This window comes from Eriocheir sinensis, chromosome 39 (assembly GCF_024679095.1).
Source record: "Eriocheir sinensis breed Jianghai 21 chromosome 39, ASM2467909v1, whole genome shotgun sequence".
In the NCBI taxonomy this organism is placed as follows: Eukaryota; Metazoa; Arthropoda; class Malacostraca; order Decapoda; family Varunidae; genus Eriocheir; species Eriocheir sinensis.
The window spans coordinates 8,703,869-8,721,783 of NC_066547.1; the positions used below are offsets into that span (position 1 = coordinate 8,703,869).

The window sequence follows — 17,915 nt, forward strand, 5'->3', positions numbered from 1 at the left end:
TAGTAACGATTCAATAATGATGTCGAAGCGTTCGGGATCCCGTTCGAACACTCGCTTCGATCATTGATTCGCTGTGATTATTTTCTTTCATGAACTCATGATTTCTTACCGTTACCAGAGTTTGCTGCTTTATTTCACGTGTCTACATTAAAACTGCAAACCCTTTACATACAAGAACAAGAGTTAAGGAAAATTAAACAACTGCAAGTCAAGATTCTGGCGACCTCTAGCAGCCTCGACTCGGTGGCTGCCGCAGCGCCGCCGCCTTGGAACCATTCAGCTTCGGGAAGGGGAGCGGAAGGAGCCTTTGCTGTTTTATTCCTCAACTTGCTGTTTGTTGCTGTCTCTTGTGATTACTTGAATACCTGCGCCTCACGTCCCCAGGCAGCTCGGCGACACCCAGGTATGTGATGTGTGATGAAAGTTCTGTTATGATGCGTTAGCGATCTGTTGATTATAATGATGTTTTGGTGGTGACTCGGTGTTAACAGCTTGATAGCCCGCAAATTGGTGTGTGCTGTACATATTTTGGTATTAGGAACTTAACCAGTAATGGATTTTATAGTAAACCAGTGATGGATCAACTTGAAAATCGTCGAAAATAATAAATTTGATTGAGCGTTGATGGTTGGCAGAGCACCCCCCCCCCCCTCCCGGTAATAGGTAGGTTACGAAATTGGTAAATCTTAGGAATTGCGGCCCCTAGCGGGTGCGCATTTAGGGCACGGTGTGGGGGTAATTACAACATTTCTAGCACGTACGACGGGGTTTTGACAAGCGGACAGGCGTGTTTGTCACAAGGGGTGTATTTTTCCACGCTGGCCTCACGATTTCTTCCAAGTCGATGGGCGATGAGAGTGCGAGCTCCGGGGTGAAGAAAGGGAAGAGCCCGCGCGGAAAAATACACCCCTTGTGACATAAATACACCTGTCTGCTTGTCAAAACCCCGTCGTACGTGCTAGAAATGTTGTAATTACCACCACACCATGCCCTAAACGCGCACCCGCTAGGAGCCGCTATTCCTAAGATTTACCACGAAATTTAATCATTATATCTACCTGTCTTATAATGACCCTAAAGGGAGTGCAGAAGGGGAGATGTCCCTTTGTAGAAGTGTGTGCCTTAAGGATATTTGCAGTTACCCTTTATTTGACGCCCCCCATCTCCCCCCTCCCGGAAAAACTAACCTTTTTCAATGGTTTTCAGGGTCATTATCGTCTCGAGCACATATAAAATACATCAAATGAATCTAGGTTTGACAACGGGATCTATTATTGGTTTAAATAATTTACCCTTTTATCAATAGTATTTGGCCACAAATTGTATAATGTTATAATTATATGCTAATACTTTTTGTCCAGTCAGCTGATTCTATTGATACTTTAAGGCTGACATTTACCTGCTAACAAGCTTATTTTATTACTATTTCCTTGTTACTTTTTTAACGTGACATTTTTTGATACATCTGGGACAGAATACTCTTTGGGGGACGTAAGCTAAATTTGCACTTTATCTTCCTTAATTTAGTTAGAAGTTGTGTATATGGGTGATAGAGATGGAAAAGCCCCCAGCCAGGAATCAAGCCTAACTCATTCACACTTAGCAAAACAGTAACTAACAGTTGAGGCAGGAATAATCTGAATCATCATTGCTCCTATTATGCATTTTTAGTGATATCCTACCTCAGTTATTTTTTGTATCAAGGGATTTATATAAATATGAGAGAATAATCTGCTTGTCAGACTTCACATAATAAGATTGCTGTAGACCCCCCTTTCCCAACCCTGGGGTGACAACAGGTGGGGTCGCCAAGCGCTTTTCCTGGGGTCGCCAAGACCTCAAAATATCAAACATGGTGTTGTTATATTATAATAACACATATACAATTAACTAAACAAATGGGGTTGCAGTCATGTCTAGAGGTGCATGATTGGGGTCGCCTGAAGAAAAGGTAGGAACCACTGCTGTAGACTGTCTTAATTGCCCTGTCCAAACTGTCTGCACACTCCAGCACTCTTCTCATCCCGTCTTCCTTGTCTTAAAAATATTTCTAAATACCTTTATTTTCTCATTTCGTTTCACAAGCACCCATTCACTACTCTTTATCCTGTAAGTGTCACCCTTCCTCTCTCACCCCATCTCTTAATTTCTTTCAAGGAGAGGTTTTTGTTCTCCACAAATTTTGCAGACATATTGAAATGCCGAGATTTTCTCTTTTCTACTACTCCTGGTTCCACATGTCCTCTGCGTGTATCGAAACACACGAGAAATTAATCGAGACAACTAGAGGGTTTTTCCGGCTGCTCAGGATTGAACCCGTGACCAGCGTGATGGGAAAGCCACTACCTTACCAAAGAGGTACCCCGCTCGCTGAGTGGGTTATGGGAGGCTCGCCATCAGGCCTAGTCGCCACACTATAATATTCCTACCAAATTCATCTACTCTTTACTTTTCCTAAACAACCTTTTCACCAATGCCATTAGTCTGCATTTTCCCTCCCATCATTCTTGTGTTACTTCTCTCAACCCACATCCATTCCATTACTCCCACTTTTATATCCCATGTAGCTACCCATCTATGCATATACATATTAAAAAGCCAAGAAAACATTACACTCCTGTCTTCCCACACTAATCCCTAAGTTTTTGCTCATTGTACAGTCATCAAAAAAAATTACTGAACACCCTTGGGTCCTTGGAATAGAATCTGAGCGAAATCTAGACATTGGTGTTTCAGGATGGGATGGAGAAAGTAATGAAAGCATGTACAAGAGGTTTGGTATGGATGTGACAGCAAAAGGGGTGGAGTGTGGAATGGTCGAGTGGGTGAAGCATAGTAAGCTGAGATGGTTTGGACATGTGATGAAAATTGGGGAGAATGAATTTGTGAAGAGTGTATGAGGGAAGGACTGGGGGAGGGGATGTCAGGGGAAGACCACAAAGTGAATCAACAGTGTGAGAGAGAGAGTTAGAAGTAGCAGGATTGAGTGTGCTGAGTGCCAGAACAGGGAGAGATGGAGACACTTCTGCTGTAGCCACCCCCTGGAGGGAAGTTCCCGTGAAGGAGCAGGACGTTGGAGATTTAGATAGATAGATCTACATACATACATGTTGTCATTTAAGTAGGTACCAATGGCTAGAGTCTACCCACTGGTACCAACCTAACCAACACAATGCCATGCCTTTAGATTTTGCTCAAATTCTTTTCCAAAGACCAATGGGTGTTCAATACTTTTTTTCACAACTGTACATACTAACAACTCTTAAACAGGCATGAACCTCCTTGTAAAAAGCTATTAGTCCTATTAGCATACAGTCTCCTATCCCATAGATTAATAAGATATCCCACAGGACTCCTGTGTCCACCTCATCATAAGTTTTCCACAAATTCATGTATTCAAAATGTTTATCATCTATATTTCACCATTTCAACAATTATGTCACATTCCTGGGTCTTTCCCCACCTCAGCCTCCCCATTGCTGACTATATGTCCTACTTTCTTCCATTTCTAAAGATGTCACTTGTTTTGCCTCCCAGCCCTTCCTTTCTCAGCTGATTAAAATACTATTTTTACACACTCCTGTTAAACATCTAACTCTCCACTTACTACTACAGCCTTTCCTTGTCTCCCTTTAGCTCTTTAACATAGCAAACCTTTTATTTATTTTTCATTATAATCCTCCTAAGGGCTTTCTTTTTACCCGCGTACTCTCCTCTCTGGGAATCTCTCACTTATCTCTAATTTAAAATATGATAGAATAGTATAATGACCTTTTCATACATTTAAAGTTGCTCATTCTTTCACATCTTGCTGTACAACGATAATACAACGATAACTGGAACTTAAGTATATGCACACCTGGTAAAGTTTGATGGTTGGGAATTTGCTTTAAAAGAAACTCGGTTAACTCAACAAAGATTTATTATTGTTAGCAGTGAAGGCTTAATTTATCAGGTAAGTCAGCCTTACCTGGCCTCACCTGCTCCTCTCAATGAAGAGTGTATTTCACAGGAAATACCATTGAGTTAGTCAAAATAAACCTAATATACCTAAGAAGGCATATACTGATATGTTCCCAACCCTATAAGCATCCCAACTCTAGCAATACTTCAGCACAGAAGTAAGCTGAATTTACTGTATATTGTCTAATAACAATAGATTAAAAAGGCTATCTGGCAAAATAAGTACCTGGAAAAATGATAAAAACTTTGGTAATGTACTTGTGTTGGGCATTAAAGCTTGAGTTAGTCTGACACCACTGTACTGGTGGTTAGGAGACTTATTGGTGAAAGGTATTAGACAAGACGAGGCACTTCCAGTGCCGAGGTGTAAGATGCCGGTCTCTTTCTAAAAATAGCCGAGGCAGGCAGGGTGCCCTAACTAGCTGCGTGAGCCCGGGGGCCGCTATCACAGGCGCCTGCACACGGCACCTTCTAACTATCACATGGTGATCGCCACCACTCAAGAATAATTAAAAATATACAAAATTATGTACACTTTTTTTTCACATTTGGCCCATTGCACCGATGGGCTTTCATGACGGGGCCTCTTTGTCAGCCCCAGCCCATTAGTGGCACGGGCAAGTGTTTTATAATGGAGCCATTCTTGCTGTACACATCACTTCTTTTCCTTTGCATTATCAGGACTATCTGGGAAGAACACTTTGGTGATCACAATGTCGCCGGTGCTAAGAGTTTGGCAGCTAGCGTCAGCCCTGCTGGCGGTGGACTGTGGCGAGGCGGTCCCAAGGGAGTATTGTGGCGTGGTGTGGTGGAAGGAGTTGGGAGGGGTGGCACCATGGCAAGGGCAGCAGCAAGGGGCTGGAGGGCTGATGCTGGTGGGGGCTGCCGGCGAGGACGTCCCAGAGCCCTGAGTGGCAGCCGCCAGGATGGCCTCCAGACGGTCGATCTTCTCCAGCCGGTCCATCGCCTCGTTGCTCAGCACCTGGTCCACCATGTTCATGCTGGTGGTGAGGGACGGGGAGCTGCCGTACCCGTCACCCTCGCCTTCACCGTTGCAGCGAGGGGACAGCAGGCCGCCCCCAGAACCCCCTGAGCCACCAGACCCAACACTGCTCAGGCTGGGGAACTCGGTATCCTCGACACCCTCGCGGTCGTCATCGTCATCATCATCACTGTTGTCATCCTCATCTTCTCCGTTTTTGTCTGGAGATTCGTCCCTGAAAGAGGAAAGCAACTTAGTAAGCCATGTGGTAACTCCTACAGCAGACCAGGTCACAGACTACACACAGGTGACATATGACCTTGATAGACAACACTCAGCTATCACCTTCCTCAACACTATAAACATCCTCGGTCTATCCTTAACTCAAAATCTCAACTGGAAACTTCATATCTCATCTCCGCCAGTTCTTCTCCCCTGCACAGGGGCCTTGTCTGCCCTCGTATGGAGTATGCATCTCATGTGTGGGGGGGGGTCCACTCACACAGCTCTCCTTGACAGAGTGGAGTCAAAGGCTCTTCATCTCATCAGCTCTCCTCCTCATACTGATAGTCTTTTACCTCTCAAATTCCGCCGACATGTTACCTCTCTTTCTATCTTCTATCGATATTTTCATGCTGACTGCTCTTCTGAACTTGCTAACTGCATGCCTTCCCTCCTCCCGCGGCCCCGCTGCACACGACTTTCTACTCATGCTCATCCCTATACTGTCCAAACCCCTTATGCAAGAGTCAACCAGCATCTTCACTCCTTCATCCCTCACGCTGGTAAACTCTGGAACAATCTTCCTTCATCTGTATTTCCTCCTGCCTACGACTTGAACTCTTTCAAGAGGAGGGTATCAGGACACCTCTCCTCCCGAAATTGACCTCTCGTTTTGGACACTCCTTTGACCTCTGTTCGGGAGCAGTGAGTAGCGGGCTTTTTTTTTATTTACGCCCTTGAACTGTCTCCTTAGCTGTAAAAAAAAAAGAAACTATTCGATGTTTTGACTTAAGAGTCCTTGAATTTAATTTCCATGAGATAAATTCCTAAGAATGGTAATGCTTTCATCAATTTTAAATATCTCAATCAAGAAAATAACCTACAGGAATAGTGTCCAACAAACCAATTGTTAGTGCCCACTAATAACACAATTGTAATTCATAGTGCAAAGACTATGTGAACTAAACTGCTAAATTACCCAATTCTTTAAGGTATAACAGTTAAGTGAACATTGTATTTAAACAAAGACTACTGGCGCTATAGGTGCTCGTAAAAAAAAATAATAATAACTGCAAATATGGTTAGATTCCTTCACAAAGTAGATATGCTTTTTCCCAAGGATCCAGGCTACACATTTAGTAGTCAAAGATGCAAGAGAACATGGATCAGATAATAATTATCATGAGTAAATGTTGTATACCTAGGTTTTCAACTTTCTAAGGCGGGGTTCCCACTATCCCATTTTGACAGGAAGACCAGCTGTTTTATGGCATTCCTGATGACTTTATCCCTTGAATCTGTGCTCTGAGGCCGTAAAGTGATTGGATATTATGGGGTAAATACTTTCTTCAGGTCACAGAGAAATGGTCTAGAAAATGGGATAGTGAGAACCCCACCTAAAAGTGAAGGTTTACTATTACTGACTGAATAGTGAAAATTGGTTACCTCTCTTTTTTACTTTGCAGGCGCTCCAGTTTCTTAGCAACCTTGTAAGAGCCTTCCAACTTCTCTCGCTCTTCATCGCTCAGCTCGAGATACCTGTGGAGAAACCAAACATTAGTCTCCTATTGCCCCCTTTGCCGCTCCCCACAACCTTCAGTCCACCACAGGCAAAACCTGAATATGACATGTTATAAACGTACAGAACCTCCAGCCATCTCTGATGTTAAATTCCTGTTCTTTAAGATTGTCTTGTTTCATTGTCAAACATTTATGAAACAGTTTTGTGCTAGGAAGCTTGTTGGACTTTTCAAGTGTATTCTTGATGTCTTCTAGAGTGGCAGAGTTCACATTAATTTTGCAGCTATACTTCCCATAAATGGTACTGTATTAAAATCTCACTTTACTGTTTGGTACTCACCACAGTCTTTGCCATTTACTTTTTTCAACTTAAGGTATTTAAACCTATCATACCATGCAAATAATGTACGGATGAATAATTCTTTTTATAAAAATTAGGTGATAAAATATGAAAGGGGTCATAAAGCTGGATCGTGACCACAAATAACTGTTCAGGCATGGCAGAAGGGCAGGGCAGGTACCATTACCGGTACCTGCCCAGCCCTACCACCGTGCCGACACATAATCTCTTGGTTTACAATCAGCTGAACATTTTCTTGTTATAATTCAGTTTTTATTACGCCTTTCATATTTTTATTACCCAATTCTTACATAAAGAAACATTCATTAGTAAATAATTTGCATGATATGAAGCTAAAAGTGGCAGAGACTGTGGTAAGGACCTAACAGTAAAGTGAGATTTAATAACTACATACTTGTAAGAAGTTTACGTAAATTACAGCAAAGTTTATATAGTATGTATAGCTGATGAATGATCCGATTTGTGGTATTCTGCTGCTTTCAGGTGACAAATGCTTTATTAGGTACAGTTCATATGAAATTGCAGTTTTTTGGGTCAGTAAATGCACTTCACACATCCTTTATATGCAAAAAAAATCACATTATTCACGGATATATCCAAATACAAGGAAGTTAAAATTACAAATGTTAACAGCATGAAAAATAGAATTTACATGAATGTTTGACATGCCCCCCAAAAGCCTCTAGAACTACAAAAAATAGCATTATGTATTCATCACCTATACATACTCTAAAATGTACTGTAATTTACATTAACCCCTTACAAAAATTCAGTCATTTAAGTCATGTAACTGTTGAGTCCCTGCCATTTTCTTTTTCAACTTCAGGTGCTTAAGCATATCCTGCCTAGGGAGTTGCTTACTAATGAATGCTTCTTTCTGTAAAAATCAGGATAAAATTATGAAATGGGTGATGAAAACTGGACCATACTGCAAGCAGCAGCTTAACTGATAAACAAACATAAACTGGAGTGTCCACTGTCTATGGTAGGGCTGACCTGGCACCCATACTGTTGCTAACAGTAACAGCTATACGACATGGCAGCAAAATCAGTTTCATGAATACCACTGGCAGTACCCACCCGTACTGGTACAGAGCAGTCTGGTACTGTTAAGTGTCTTTTAGTCAGTACTATTACTAGTACTAGTACCTGCCCAGCCCTTCTGTTTCTGTTTATTTGCTGAGAGGCTGCTTGTAGCTATTATCCATTGTTTATACCTGTTTCATATTCTTTTTACCTTAATTTTATAGATTTAAGAATGCGTGTGAGAACGACAATGGCACAAAAAATGCCTCAAGAGTATCAACAAAAAACAATTAATTCCACAGGTTTGTCATCCGTGCCAGATATGAAACCAACTTTGAATTAGGAGGAACACAGAACATGAATGAAGTTCCCCTCCCTTCTGATGTGCCACCAGCCAGAACTGTGGATAAACAGGGGCCACAAACTGTGACCGTCAAAACAACTGGGCCTGAAAAGACCCAACATACTGTTGTGTTAGGAAGTACTGCTGATGAAGAAAAACTGCTGCCAATGTTAATCTTTAAAAGAAAACCCCTGCCGAACAGTGTGATTGTGCATGTTCAGCCAAAGGGCTGGATGGAGAAAGTATGGGAAAAACGTCCTGCTGGATTACAGTATAAACCATCGTTGTTGGTACTGGATCAATTCAAGGCACATATTACAGAAAAGACCAAGGAGAGCCTGGACAATTATTATACAAAGACAGCTCTGGTTCCAGGTGGCCTGACATCCCAGCTGCAGCCTCTGGATGTTTCAATAAACAAACCATTCAAAGCACACATGTGTGAAGAATGGATGAAGTGGATGCTTATCCCAGCAAAGGGAACGACGCCGACAGGACATGTGAAGCGCCCAGGTGTGTCAGTGGGTAAAAACATCATGGGATGCAGCTGATAAAAAATGTTATGAAATCTTTAAAAAAATGTGGAATCAGTAGCAATCTTGATGAAGCTGAAGATGACATGTTGTACGAAGAATGTGGACTAAGCATGTTTTCTGTCCTATTGTAAATGCATCAAAGTGACTTTTTTTTTTCTACTGTATCAATTAAAGCATTATTATTTGCACTTGTATGGTAATATTAGTAGTAAATAATGAACACATGAATGTTTTTTTTCCAATATGATTATTTTTAATGTAGCTTGAATTGGCGGCGAAGTGGGAAACACCAAGGCATGGGCAATCCTCCACCGATTTCATCTTTTTTTTTTATACTGGTTATTTGATGGCCCTGTGTTCTATGGTAACACATTATGAGCACAGCCACGGACTACCAAGGCTCATAAACAATAATGAATAAGTTACCGTGCAGGGGTAACTTTATGGCATTTTTTAAGTGAAAAAGCTGCGTGTTATACACAGCAAAATACAGTAAATAATTGGCATGGCAAGATGTGTGGGATGCTTAAGCACCTGAAGTTGCATTTTGGCTCCTTTTTTCATCCACTAAGGTTTATCTTCCCCCCCCCCAATTGCTCCTTCCAGCACTCTTTTAAGCCCCATCCAGACGAGGGGCAGTTGCCCGCCGTGCAAACACTGTTACCAGATATTATACCACTTCAACTGTTTTGATGGAGGGAGCGAAGATGACATCAGTAGCGCGAAAACAACGGGCAAATCATCCAAGGGCCCTTGCCCATGGGCGAGGCAATGCCTGCTGGTGTGATGGTTGGTATAAAGAGAGCATGTTGCCAGACACACTAAGTTAACCTGCAGAACTCCCTTGCAGTTAGTTTCAGATTTCCACTATACACTTGATGGGAGAACATGTCTGTTCTGTGTGCAAAGAACAGGTGTGGTCAAGGGAAGCCACCGTGCAATTAATTGACCTATATAAACAGCACCCTTGCTTGTGGAACTGTTCGACCTGGTAACCCTGCTAAACAAGCGAGGAATAATTATACCAGTGTGGACACGAGTTTGCCCGCCAGTCTGCCCGGTGAACAGAGTAGAGACTGTGGCATACAGCAACATCTGGTAGCACTGTTTGTTGCCAGATCAGTTTCCTTCGTTTCTGTGCTTATGACGTCATCCGGCTGCTTAGTATGATATGGTAACAGTGTTTGCACAGCAGGCAACTGCCCCTCATCTGGATGGGGTTTTACACACCTTTGACACCATATCGGTGATATCACACTCAACAGATGGAAGTGGGTTACAATGGCAGGAGTGAGGTGGCACACGAGAAGTTATCATATGTGGCAGATTTACTCAATAGTTTCATTACTTGCTGTCATCAACATGGTGGCTGAGCCATTTAAAATTAGTATTGTTAATGTATTAAAATGTAAATGTAAATTGATAATCTTTTGGCAAGGAAATACAGAAATAATAGTTAGCAAGACATTTGTCAAATGCAAGACTGGGCACCAAATATAACTGTGTATGCTGAAGGGGAGAAATAATCGCCAAATGGGAGAATATGGTCACCAAATTATAATTACGACAACAATTGAATGGAATCGCCAAATGTGAATTCACCACATCCAAGCACACCAAATGTGAGACTAGTGTACATCATAATAAGATGCTTACCTAAGTAATCTGATCTCCCGGTTAGAAAGAACAATGGCTCTGGCCTGAGTGGTTGCTAACTTGGTCTTCAACTCCGCCACTTCTGTCTCAATTTTACGTTGCTTCTTCTTTTGTTTGACTTCCTCAGGCTGTATTAAGGCTTCCACCTGCTCTCGGCACAGCTCTTCAAAGAGGGGCATTAACGCTGGGTCCAGCTGCCTGTAAACCAAAAAACTCATTAGTACATGCATGTGTGTACACGTGAACCTTTTCAAGTACCGCTGAGGGAATTCCAACTAATATTGTACGTATAATAAAAATGCTTTGTAGGTATAATTCCAAAGTACTCTTTTCCACCAATGTTTTTATACACAATGATGTTATTTTCTCACACTTTTGTGTAATTTATTTAACTAAGTATTTCTATGGGCTCAAAATTTTCCCTTTAGTCTTTTAATTCTATTATTTTTGCCAAAATAATGTCACCAAATAAAATAGTCCACTGACATTCCAGCCCCCTTGCTGATGCCAGTCTGACAGTCTTCTACCTCAAATTCCACCAAAATGTTGCCTCTCTGTCTTCAATCGACATTTTTGTGCCAATTACTCCTCAAACTTGTGAACTGCATGTCTCCACCCCTCCTGCTGCACTCAATTTTCTACTCTAGCTCATCCCTATATCTTCCAAATCCCTTTTCCAAGAGTTAACCAGCATCTTTATTCTTTTATCACGTTCACTGGTAACTCTGGAACAGCCTTCCTTCCTCTATATTTCCTTCAGCCTACAACTTGAACTCTTGCAAGAGGAAAGTATCAAGACACCTCTCCATCTGAAATTGACTCTTCTGGCCACTCCTGTTTTCTTTTACAAAAGCATCGACCAATACTTTCTTTATTTTTTCTATGAGCTCCTTCATTTGCTGTATGAAAAAAGCAAAAGGAATAACAATAATGCCAGTGTTGGATGACATGAAAACCAAAACAACGAGTCCACCCCACTTACTTCCTCATGGCCTCGTAGACGGTGGGCACCAGCGCCACCACATCATAGGCAGCATAGATAATCATGTCCTCGGTGAGCGGCCGCCGCGCCCAAAACCGTTGGTCCCGCCGGTACACATTCTTCATCTGCCAAGGGAGTTCTGTGACACTTCACTCACATCTAGGCTTTGAGGAATCTCACTTATGCAGGAAACTATTTTTTTATTTATTAACTGTATGTGTTCAGGAATTTCTGATAAGCACCTCTTAAAGCTTAAATGATTAGTATAATAACCAGGTTTTAAATTCCATCATGTTGACTTTTGTAACATCTTTCACAAACATGACGCTAACAATGGATTCACTCCTAGCACCACCACTTTTCAATGGTACATACACGGCACACTGCCTCCCCTTCATCTATGAATAAAACAGCAGAGGACATCATTTTGTTCCTCCCCAAGTCTCCTCACCTGACTGAGTCCTACAACATCCCATTTGTTATTCAACACTTCATCAATTGTTACCAACATATTAGCTTCTGTTCTCAAAGTTTGTGTACTGTAAGTGAAAAGGTTGTTTCGAATGAAATCTCATTCACAGTAGTTTCTTAAAATACACCATTACATCTGATACATGGCAGGGACAGGTGTAAATTGTTAACACAAATAGATGTCACTTTGTAGGCAACAAAAATGACTCCACCGCATCAATTTCAAAGTTCTCTAAGTGGCCAAGGGTGCCGCTGGCTCTATGGGGAACATGGTCTACTAAAAACTTTCCTCTTGTAGTTTATTCATTCTGGGAGGGGAGAGGCAGATGAGGAAAAAAAAAAAAAAGGAATTAAAACTTCCAATGGTAAACTAAAATCAAAAGTTGGAAACCTGTTCCCCTCCTTTTCGGGTTGGTCGATTAATAGATACATGGGAAAGGTAAACTGTGGCAGCCCAGACGCCACCCTGGCCCTGGGTCTCGGGGTAACGGGATTTTACCCACCACAGGTTAAAGAGCCAACGTGACAGAGTTGAGCAATGAGGGCACGCGCAGCTATAGCGTATGCCCCCCCCCCCTTACCTATTTTCTGTGATTACCTTAAGAACACTGTAAGGCTCTCACCTGGTCCTTGCGAGGGTTGACGGGGGCGTTGTAGGAGCGGCAGAGGGTGTTGAGGGACACATTCTTCACTTTGTACACTGGTTTGCCCGTCTCCTGCTGCTGCAACACTGCATGCGCCGCCTGCAAGATGAGGGTCGTAAGTACTCCGCACACCACCAAGGGCAAAGAATAACGGAGATGAGTGGTGATGCTTCCTACATGTAGTAACCATAGAACTAGTGTGGCAGCAGACACCTGTTGCTCGCTGAAGGGGCTATTACACTGGGCAAAGTTTTCGTGGATCTTCAGTAAAACCACGATTTCTGCTGGCGTGGTTCTCATATTTCCGTGGTTTTCTGACGTGTCCACGATCTTCCAAAGCTACGGTAGATTTCACCGAAGGACGACGGTATTACTCACCATCATCATCAGCAGCAATAACAACAAACAACTGAGAACCACGCTAGCGGAAATCGTTGTTTGACTGAAGATCCACGGAAAATTTGCCCAGTGTAATAGTCCTTTCCGGTTTTCATATAATTGTTGGTTCAGAGTGTACCAGCCGAACTGTGCTTACGTCCTCCTTTACACCCTCACCCCGGCACATGGTCCATCAATGTGTCTTGTGGTGCAGCAGGACACGTAGTTTTGCCTGGTGGCTGGGCTGACATCCCACTCACTGTGTACGGAGTTGCCTGACCAACCACCAAACGGGCAACACTGTTAACTATCCCCTACCATTGTATCTTTTTAGTTTCCTGGTGCTACTTCCAAATGTATCCTTAGTTGTATAATCACACTCTGTAGTGACTGGGGGTTGGGATGGCATGCTCCTCCCTTCTCCTTTGTTGTTTTACTTGCAACAATAAACTATCAATCAATCAATCCTTCACACAATTGTTCGCCTACAGGCCAGCTGATGCGCGTGTTGTGGTAAGTCTCGTCGTTTTCCCCCTCACTCCACCTTGAGTCACGCGTTGAGGCTTCAGCGTTTATCCTGAGCACGAGCAGCGCGTCACGAAACAACTCGACTATTATTACCCCATCAAAACATCCAACTCGCTCCGATAGGCGACGCATTTCCTGATAGATTTTGGCATGATAATAACCTTAATTCGGATAACCGTTTTCGTCACAAATTGCTCGTTTCTGACATTTGAACAATTAAGCGCGTGGTGTTCGTGTTGGTGTTGTTGTTGTTGGAGGTGGTGTGTGTGGGGGCGTTCGGTGGTGGCACGCTCCGCCATATCAAACCGGGTGTGACTCAGTAATTTTACAACTTGCGGGTTACATACATACAAAAAATGTCTATAAATGAACAGGCATGGAAAACAATAACGCGGCCACCGATGACTGCGTTCGGAGGTCTTGGCGGTGACACTCGGCCAACACAAAGACAGACAATGACAACACAATGGTGCGAGTATTGAAGGCTGAGCGTACAGGCGGAGGAAAGAATTGTTCACACTGCAGTCGTGGCTCGAGGAAAAGGTTAGGAGTCTCATTTACCTGCCCAAATTACTGTATCATTTACTTATTGTTGCCATAATAAGACAGCAAGAGAAGATGTCAGTGTCTAAAGCACCGCACTCTCCACCCCACCCTAAACATTGTAGAGCAAAATTAGAGACATTGCCAGGAAAAGAATGAACAAATGCAACGCACTCTCCACCCCACCCTAAACATTGTAGAGCAAAATTAGATACATTGCCAGGAAAATAATGAACAAATGCAACGCACTCTCCACCCCACCCTAAACATTGTAGAGCAAAATTAGATACATTGCCAGGAAAATAATGAACAAATGCAACGCACTCTCCACCCCACCCTAAACATTGTAAATAAAAATTAAATACATTGCCAAAAATAATGAACAAATACTTCAAAGAATCACTGCCAAGCCAACACCAATTTGAATGTGGAACAGAGCTAATAATATCACCGAGATCTATTTTAACATGACAAAAGAGGAATTATCATGTTGCATAATGTAGTGGGATTAGAAAACTAGGACAACTTTGTTAGGAAGAAAATGAAAACGGGAGGAAAGAGAAGTTATGTTGCAACGTGTTATTGGCTGTTGTTTTCTTGTTTATCTTGCTGTTTGTTGTATTTGTTGTTTATCTTTATTGATGTTTTGTTGTGTTTGTTGCTGTTGTTTGTTTTCTCTGTTGCTGCTGTTTGTTGTCGTTGTTGCTGTTGTTTGTTGTTTATGTTGTTTTTTGTTGAAGGAGGAGGAGGATAAACAGAAGGGCATCACACATCCCCGGGACTGACCTGGGTATCGAAGACGTGCCGTAGAGTGACTCCGAACTGGTGGTAGAGGGCGCCAGCATCACCCCGGCAGTCGTGGGCAACCTGCAAGGCAACACACGCCATTGTGAGACTGAGGGGCGAACACACACACACACACACAGCAGGGAAGGGCAGCAGTCATGTACGGCCACTGCCACTCGTGCAACTCTACAGGAAACTGAGCGGAGAAGGAAGAGGAGCCATGGATGTTAGAGGAGGAAGAAGAGGAGGAGGAGGAGGGCGTAGGGATATAGGAGGAGGAGCAGGAGGGCGCAGGGATGAAGGATTGCCTCACACGGGGCAGGCAGCGTGACGGTGCGACATAAAGAACTTCCCAGGATGTTCTCCCCAAGCCTTCCCTCCCCTGTCCCTGTCCCGCCCCCCCTCACCCCCTCACCTGCCCCCGTAACCCGTTCCTTCTTCCTTCCCACCAACACCCCAACCCGCTCCCCTCCCAACACACCCACCCTGCTCACCGCCCGCTTCGCCCCACCCTCTACCTTCCATCTCTTCTCAGCGTTCTCAGCTCACCTTACGCCCACCAACCCACGCTACGCCAATTGAACACAAACTGAGTCTAAAGATCCGTATTCTTACACGTATCGGGCTCCCATAGTGACTGTTTTCCAAGGCCACGGAGAAGACTAACTGGGTTCTGATGGGTGATTTTTTTCCGTTCCTGGTGCAGAAGTCGGGTTAACACTGTCACTAGGATCACAAAACACTCCATAAAAACCCAGGAACTTCTACGAGAGGCTTTTCAAACAGGTGAATGGAGGTGCCGATATGTTTGGGAGTACGGACTTATTTAATGACCGACTGACTCACTCCTCACTCCCTCCCTCCCTCGCTGAATGACTGACTCTTTTTATCCTTCCATTGCATTCCTCAGGTGTTCAAGGTGAGCCTCAGGTCGGGGGTTACCTGGCCAGGAGGAGGTTGTCACCCTCACCTGAGTGCGTGGCTTCGTACAGGTGTGTGGCGATGCATTGAACACCTAAATAAGTTACGAGGCAGTGGTGGAGACTAAACGAGATTACATAGAAACACGAAAACATATTACGGGGTAGTGGTGGGGAATAAATGACATACCAGACGCACACGAACATAAATACACACAAAAAAGGTTACTAATAAATAAAAGTAAACAAAAAGAAATACAAAACTTGCAAGCGCCGTAAAAAACACAGAAAAAGCATATTACGAGGTAGTGGTGGATAATAAATTACATGAGTCACAAAAACATAAATAAATACACAAAAATACTAATAAATATAAATAAAAAATATATAAAACTGACGAGTAAAGGATTGCCACAAAATGTCAAATAACCAAAAAAACATGACAAGAAAACCAAACGTTCAAGAGAAAGAAAATAAACGTACAGAAGAAAAGAAAATCGATAAAAACAAATCATTCAAGAGCACAAACATTCCTTAGTCAACTCACTCGCATCACAAACATACAATTAACGTGTAGAAGAAAAGAAAACCGATAAAAACAAATCATTCAACAGCACAAACATTCCTCAGTCAACTCACTCGCATCACAAACATACAATTAACGTGTAGAAGAAAAGAAAACCGATAAAAACAAATCATTCAAGAGCACAAACATCTCTCAGCAAACTCACTCGCATCACAAACATACAATTAACGTGTAGAAGAAAAGAAAACCGATAAAAACAAATCATTCAACAGCACAAACATCTCTCAGTCAACTCACTCGCATCACAAACATACAATTAACGTGTAGAAGAAAAAAAAAATAAAAAAAAAATCATTCAACAGCACAAACATCCTTCCCAACACTCACTCTCACTCACACAAGAGCACAAACATCTCTCATCACAAACTAGCATCCACAAACATACAATTAACATCACAAACATACAATTAACGTGTAGAAGAAAAGAAAACTGATAAAAACAAATCATTCAACAGCACAAACATTCCTTAGTCAACTCACTCGCATCACAAACATACAATTAACGTGTAGAAGAAAAGAAAACTGATAAAAACAAATCATTCAACAGCACAAACATCTCTCATCCAACTCACTAGCATCACAAACATACAATTAACGTGTAGAAGAAAACTGATAAAAACAAATCATTCAAGATCACAAACATCTCTCAGTCAACTCACTCGCATCACAAACATACAAAGGAAGAGACCAAAAGCAACCTCACTACCTGAACGGACTCTGCTCAAGGGGAACACCCGTGGCCGAGGTAGAGGTTATGCTAGTCCAGACACGCCGACTCGGGACGCGGACGGCAAGGGCAAGCAAGCAAGCCAGAGTTCAGATCCGGGGAGGAGGAGGAGGGGCAGGAGGAGAGAAGACAGATGGGGAGGTGGAGGTGGAGGAGGTGGAGGAAAGATGCACATACCCAAGCTCCTACCTGTCCCTCCTTGCCTACCTGCCGTCGCTGCCCTCCACCCTCACCTGCTCCCCTCGTTCTCTTCCTCTCTATCTATCGCTCCCTCCCTCTCTCCTCTCTCGTTCCCTTCTCCTTCTCTCGTTCTCTTCCTCTCATTCTCTTCCTGCCTCCCTTCTCGTTCTCTGGTTCCCTCCTTCTCTCCTCTCGTTCCCTCCCTCTCCCGCCTCCCCCTCCCTGCACCCCCTACATGCACTATTCATAAGTTAGGTGGGCGGAGGTCTGAAGAGCGATCTGAGGTGAATGAGTCTCCTCTGCTGCTCATCTTCCTCCTCTAACCCGGCTGAGGAGGGATGACGTACGAGAGTGAGGGAGGGAGGGAGAGATGAGGTACAGGAGTGAAGGAGGATGCGGGGGTGGCGGGGAGGGGAGGGAAGAGAGTGAGGGGAAGTGTATGCTAAGAAGAGGAGAAAGGGGAGGAAGGGAGGGAGATATGAGGTACGAGAGAGAGGGATGCTGCGCGGGAACAGGAGAGGGAGACTGCGGGTGGTGAAGGGGAGGGAATGGAGGGAACA

General features: G+C 43.3%; 1 protein-coding gene across 1 annotated transcript in view; it reads right to left on the reverse strand.

Annotated features, from left to right (window-relative positions):
• Nucleotides 1-3,904: 3,904 nt before the first annotated feature.
• The window catches only part of LOC127008942 (egalitarian protein homolog), an 86,742-nt gene continuing 72,731 nt past the window's right edge, over nucleotides 3,905-17,915 (reverse strand). The window contains exons 3-8 of the mRNA XM_050881454.1: nucleotides 14,943-15,023; nucleotides 12,687-12,806; nucleotides 11,593-11,717; nucleotides 10,611-10,808; nucleotides 6,614-6,706; nucleotides 3,905-5,180 (exon numbers count right to left, since the gene is read on the reverse strand). Of these exons, the coding sequence (XP_050737411.1) occupies nucleotides 4,619-5,180; nucleotides 6,614-6,706; nucleotides 10,611-10,808; nucleotides 11,593-11,717; nucleotides 12,687-12,806; nucleotides 14,943-15,023 (1,179 nt within the window). The 3' untranslated portion in view covers nucleotides 3,905-4,618. The remainder of the gene's footprint in view (nucleotides 5,181-6,613; nucleotides 6,707-10,610; nucleotides 10,809-11,592; nucleotides 11,718-12,686; nucleotides 12,807-14,942; nucleotides 15,024-17,915) is intronic.